We start from the raw sequence: 6,103 nt of genomic DNA, 5'->3' as shown, positions 1-6,103 counted from the left end.
CGTGGGGGTGGAAAGGACCAACCAAACTTTCGTACTAATCCCGTAGGAAATCTTAGTGAAACTGTGCCGCAGTTTTCTAACTGGTCAAAGGCTTCCTGTTGGAAAGCGACCGTTCCAGCATGCGTGGATTCACCTCGCCCCATTTTTTTTTTAGCAAATATCTACCGAAATGATGGATTTTTTTAGGTGGCTAATGTCATTTTTGAGCAAACATCTCACTGAACGATGATATTTTTAAGAATTTGTAATTTTTAATGGCAAAACTAAATATTACACAATCAGTGGTACAAATAGTAAAAAACCTTTTTTTTGTCTTTTTTAAGGGTCCTTTTTTAGTCGAGAATCGGGCGAGCGGCTGTAAGGAAGAAAATCGCGAGCAAGAAATCCCAATCCAACGGCTTCCAGCCCTTCACGCTGTCATTGGGTCCTAATGCGTTCTTTTTCTGGACACCTTAAATTCCACGCCCTCCTTCTGGCCTCCTCCACTTGCCCGGCGAATCTAACCTTCATCCTACTCCTGACACCGCCGGCGGGTCGACTAGCCTCGGGTTCCTCCCACCCCAAACCCCACGAGGTTGCCGCCGCCATCTGTCGTCCATGTCGCAGCCGCTCAATTCCTCCCGGGATGCTTCCAATCCCCGTAAGCCCCTTTTCTTGATTTCACCTTCCGTACCTTCTCTTGGGCGACAACCACCATACTTCAAATTTGATCTCAAGAATCTGCATAGCCATCTTAGACTAGTACTTCCTCCGTTCCTAAATATAAGTCTTTCTAGAGATTTCATTATAAACCATATACGGATGTATATAGATGCGTTTTAAGTGTACATTCATTCATTTTGCTCCGTATATAGTCCGCCTAGTGGAATCTCTACAAAGACTTATATTTAGGAACGGAGGGAGTAGATGGTTTCTTGTGCTACTATGCATTTGCTCAGATGGCCGCATAAACTTAAGGATTTTGGAGTTATTTGCAAATCCGAATAGTATTAGTAGTCTCAGTCAAAGGATGGCTTCATCTGAGTTGAAGTTACTCCTATATTCTTGTCACAGAAGAGAAGATACGTGCAGCTAATTTTGAGTCCAAACTGTTGACACCGTGTGGTTTTATGAAACAGCTGCTACACACAGGGTATTGATAACGAACAAGCGTGGAGAGAAACTTGTGGGGCTGCTGCATCCCACGGGTTTGAACAGGATTGTAGTCTTGTGCCATGGCTTTACGGCCTCCAAGGTACATAACTATTTCGTGACCACAAGAAATCCGCCTTGTCCACTTCAAGATCAGGGCCGCTAAGTTTCATTTTGCTTATGTGAGATGCAGCGAATTGAACCGTCGGAGTAGTAGTTTCTACTACCCTTCTACTGATGTTTAACACTTATCTTCAGAGTTCTGGCGTTATTGTTGATCTGGCAGATGCAATAATTAAACAAGGGATTAGTGTTTTTCGCTTTGACTTCAGTGGAAACGGGTAAGTTACTCATAGAATCCTGGATATGCTGTTGCTTGTACGTTCACTAAAGTTGTTATGCTAAATGCTAGTCTAGCCTTTTCTGAAGGTAGTCTTTATAACTGAATGAGCTCAGGTTCATGTATGACGTATAATATCATTTTGATCCTCTGATTTTATTTTATCTGTTAGACCTGCAACTTTTTCATGGACAAAAAATATGGGTAAACTAATCTGGCAGATATTCTTTTCCATTTAAATTTTACGAACTGCATTTTTGTTGTTTTAATATATATCTGTTGGTACACAATTTTTTCAATAAACTTTATTTGAAATAGGCATATGCATGGTTCCTAACCTCATTCATGTTGTGCCTTCGATCATATTGCTTTTCAGAGAGAGCGAAGGCGTTTTCCAGTATGGCAACTACAGGAAAGAGGCTGAAGACTTGCATTCTGTTGTCTCATATCTGTATCAGGAGAAGTATGATGTAGCAGCTGTTGTTGGTCACAGCAAAGGTTGGTGATATACGTCGTTTGGTTTGTATAGTTGTGTTTATTATTGCAATTATTAAGTTGTTTCATTGAATTTTATCATTAGCACGTGGAAGAGCTTGTTTTGTTTTTCAACAACTTGCACATACACTCTTCAAATGTAAAAATGGCGGAGTCTCTTGCCTGCATATGTAGTCCATTAGTCATAACATTAAAATCTAGTTGTGACATCTCTGTAAGATTGGTTTCTGCTGGCACTATGTGTATAATTAATTGGATGTCCTTGTCTGTTTTCCTTATAAAACACATTCCATTTGCACATCCTGAACTTCTGCACAGTGAGACACGCAGAACGTATTTCATCCAGTAATTGCTTTCTGGGATCACACTTTTTTTTGAATGGTCAATGTGGGGAGTGGATCCTCACCTAAATATATTCAAATAATTTTGCCTAGAAGCCTCACAGCTCCATACAGGATAGGTTCAAGTGAACCAGAGTACACGGGGGGAACAAGGGGAGAAGAGACAACAACAACAACAAAGCCTTTAGTCCCAAACAAGTTGGGGTAGGCTAGAGGTGAAACCCATAAGATCTCACGACCAACTCATGGCTCTGGCACATGGATAGCAAGCTTCCACGCACCCCTGTCCATAGCTAGTTCTTTGGTGATAGTCCAACCCTTCAAGTCTCGCTTAACGGACTCCTCCCATGTCAAATTCGGTCTACCCCGACCTCTCTTGACATTCTCCGCACGCTTTAGCCGTCCGCTATGCACTAGAGCTTCCGGAGGCCTGCGCTGAATATGCCCAAACCATCTCAGACGATGTTGGACAAGCTTCTCTTCAATTAGTGCTACCACAACTCTATCTCATATATCATCATTCCGGACTCTATCCTTCCTCGTGTGGCTACACATCCATCTCAACATACGCATCTCCGCCACACCTAACTGTTGAACATGTCACCTTTTAGTCGGCCAACACTCAGCGCCATACAACATCGCGGGTCGAACAACCGTCCTGTAGAACTTGCCTTTTAGCTTTTGTGGCACTCTCTTGTCACAGAGAATGCCAGAAGCTTGGTGCCACTTCATCCATCCGGCTTTGATATGAGGGTTCACGTCTTCATCAATACCCCCATCCTCCTGCAACATTGACCATAAATATCGAAAGGTGTCCTTCTGAGGTACCACCTGCCCATCAAGGCTAACCTCCTCCTCCTCCTCACACCTAGTAGTGCTGTAACCGCACACTATGTACTCGGTTTTAGTTCTACTAACCCTAAACCCTTTCGATTCCAAGGTTTGTCTCCATAACTCTAACTTCCTATTTACCCCCCTCCGACTATCGTTAACTAGCACCACATCATCCGCGAAGAGCACACACCATGGGATATCTCCTTGTATATCCCTTGTGACCTCGTCCATCACCAAGGCAAAAAGATAAGGGCTCAAAGCTAACCCCTGATGCAGTCCTATCTTAATCGGGAAGTCATCAGTGTCGACATCACTTGTTCGAACACTTGTCACAAAATTATCGTACATGTCCTTGATGAGGGTAATGTACTTTGCTGGGACTTTGTGTTTCTCCAAGGCCCACCACATGACATTCCGCGGTATCTTATCAAGGCCTTCTCCAAGTCAATGAACACCATATGCAAGTCCTTCTTTTGCTCCCTATATCTCTCCATAAGTTGTCGTACCAAGAAAATGGCTTCCATGGTTGACCTCCTAGGCATGAAACCAAATTGATTTTTGGTCACACTTGTCATTCTTTGTAAGCGGTGCTCAATGACTTTCATTGTATGGCTCATCAGCTTAATTCCACGGTAATTAGTACAACTCTGAACACCCCCCTTGTTCTTGAAGATTGGTACTAATATACTCCGTCTCCATTCTTCTGGCATCTTGTTTACCCGGAAAATGAGGTTGAAAAGCTTGGTTAGCCATACTATCGCTATGTCCCCGAGGCCTTTCCACACCTCAATGGGGATACAATCAGGGCCAATCGCCTTGCCTCCTTTCATCCTTTTAAAGCCTCCTTGACCTCAAACTCCTGGATTCGCCGCACAAAACGCATGTTGGTCTCATCAAAGGAGTCGTCCAGTTCAATGGTAGAACTCTCATTCTCCCCATTGAACAACTTGTCGAAGTACTCCCGCCATCTATGCTTAATCTCCTCGTCCTTCACCAAGAGTTGGTCTGCTCCGTCCTTGATGCATTTGACTTGGCCAATATCCCTCGTCTTCCTCTCTCGGATCTTGGCCATCTTATAGATGGCCCTTTCGCCTTCCTTCGTACCTAACCGTTGGTAGAGGTCCTCATATGCCCGACCCCTTGCTTCACTCATAGCTCGCTTTGCGGCCTTCTTCGCCATCTTGTACTTCTCTATGTTGTCTGCACTCCTATCCATGTATAGGCGTCTGAAGCAATCTTTCTTCTCTTTAATCGCCTTCTGGACATCATCATTCCACCACCAGGTATCCTTATCTTCCCTTCTCCTTCCCCTGGACACTCCAAACTCCTCCGAAGCCACCTTACGAATGCAAGTCGCCATCTTCATCCACACATTGTCCGCATCCCCTTCTTCCTCCCAAGGGCCCTCCTTAATGACCCTCTCCTTGAACGCCTGAGCTACCTCCCCCTTGAGCTTCCACCACTTCGTTCTAGCGACTTTGGCACACTTATCCCGCTGGACACGAATCCGAAAGCGGAAGTCAGCAACCACCAGCTTATGCTGAGGTACAACACTCTCTCCAGGTATCACCTTACAGTCTAGGCACGCACGCCTATCTTCTCTTCTCGAGAGGATGAAATCAATTTGGCTAGAGTGTTGTCCGCTACTAAAAGTCACCAGATGTGATTCTCTCTTTCTAAAGAGGGTGTTAGCTACAATCATGTTGTAGGCTAGAGCAAAGCTTAAGGCATCTTCTCCTTCTTGATTCTTGATGCCATAGCCAAAGCCCCCATGCGCCCCTTCAAAACCTGTGTTAGATATACCCACGTGGCCATTGAGGTCTCCTCCAATGAAGAGCTTCTCGCCAATCGGGACACTCCTAACCTGTCTTTCAGGCCTTCCCAGAACTCCCTCTTGGTGTTCTCATTGTGGCCTACTTGCGGGGCATACGCGCTGATAACATTGAGAACTAAGTCCCCAACTACCAGCTTGACCATGATAATCCGGTCCCCACGTCTCTTGACGTCTGTCACTCCATACTTGAGGCTCTTGATGATCAAGATGCCTACGCCATTTCTGTCTGCAGCCGTCCCCGTGTACCACAGCTTGAAGCCAGTATCCTCCACCTCCTTCGCCTTCTGTCCCCTCCATTTGGTTTCTTGGACACAAAGGATATCAACACCTCTCCTCATCGTTGCATCAACTAGCTCCGGAAGCTTCCCTGTCAAAGACCCTACATTCCAGCTACCTAAGTGAATCCTCCTAGGCTCGGCTAGCTTCCTTACCCTTCGCACCCGTCGAGTCAAATGCGAAGACCCTTGCTCATTTCCCACTACATCCGAGCGCTGATGTAGCACGCCACTAAGGATGCGACGACCCGATCCTCGCTCACTTGCTACCGTATCCGGATCAAGATACAGCGCGCCACCAGGGGTGACGGCCCGACCCTTGCCCATTTGCCACCACACTCGGGTTCCAATGTGGCGCGTCGCTGAGGGTTACGCCCCAACGAAAATCTTTTGGGTTTCATCTTCATAAGAGTGGCTGAGTTTTTACGTTGGCTCGCCAAGTGTAACACCCCCAGTGTCATGCTACAGTAATCCCCTGTTAATGGTGCCATGTCATCATGTTACTGTTGCTAACCTTCACTTGATCCAAATCACAATTCAAATTCAAACCCAATCTAAAGTAAAAATTCATTTTTGTCACACCTGAAAACTAAAATGTTCATTATGTGGGAAGTATTCTTTTGGTAATATTGGTGGTGAACCAACATTTTTGCAAAATGTCTAAATGTCCTAAAATTAGCTAAAACAGAAAGTTAAAAAAAACTAAAAGAAAAGAGGAGGTGGGAGAGAGAGAGAAGCCCCTGACCCCATCCCCCCTTTTCCCCACTGGGCCTCGACCCCGCCGGCCCAGTCGGCCATCCCACATGCCGGCCCAATCTCCCGCTCCCCTGGACTATTAGGCCGCTTCCCCCCC

The 6,103-nt window shown here is 45.6% G+C and overlaps 1 protein-coding gene across 1 annotated transcript in view; it reads left to right on the top strand.

Annotated features, from left to right (window-relative positions):
* Positions 1-474: 474 nt before the first annotated feature.
* Positions 475-6,103, top strand: part of LOC119276149 — a 24,014-nt gene continuing 18,385 nt past the window's right edge. The window contains exons 1-4 of the mRNA XM_037557143.1: positions 475-640; positions 1,119-1,234; positions 1,390-1,472; positions 1,848-1,969. Of these exons, the coding sequence (XP_037413040.1) occupies positions 598-640; positions 1,119-1,234; positions 1,390-1,472; positions 1,848-1,969 (364 nt within the window). The 5' untranslated portion in view covers positions 475-597. The remainder of the gene's footprint in view (positions 641-1,118; positions 1,235-1,389; positions 1,473-1,847; positions 1,970-6,103) is intronic.

The sequence above is a fragment of the Triticum dicoccoides genome, chromosome 3B (genome assembly GCF_002162155.2).
Source record: "Triticum dicoccoides isolate Atlit2015 ecotype Zavitan chromosome 3B, WEW_v2.0, whole genome shotgun sequence".
NCBI classification, from domain to species: Eukaryota; Viridiplantae; Streptophyta; class Magnoliopsida; order Poales; family Poaceae; genus Triticum; species Triticum dicoccoides.
Note: the sequence above shows the minus strand (reverse complement) of the source record. Positions and strands in the feature narration are given on the sequence as shown.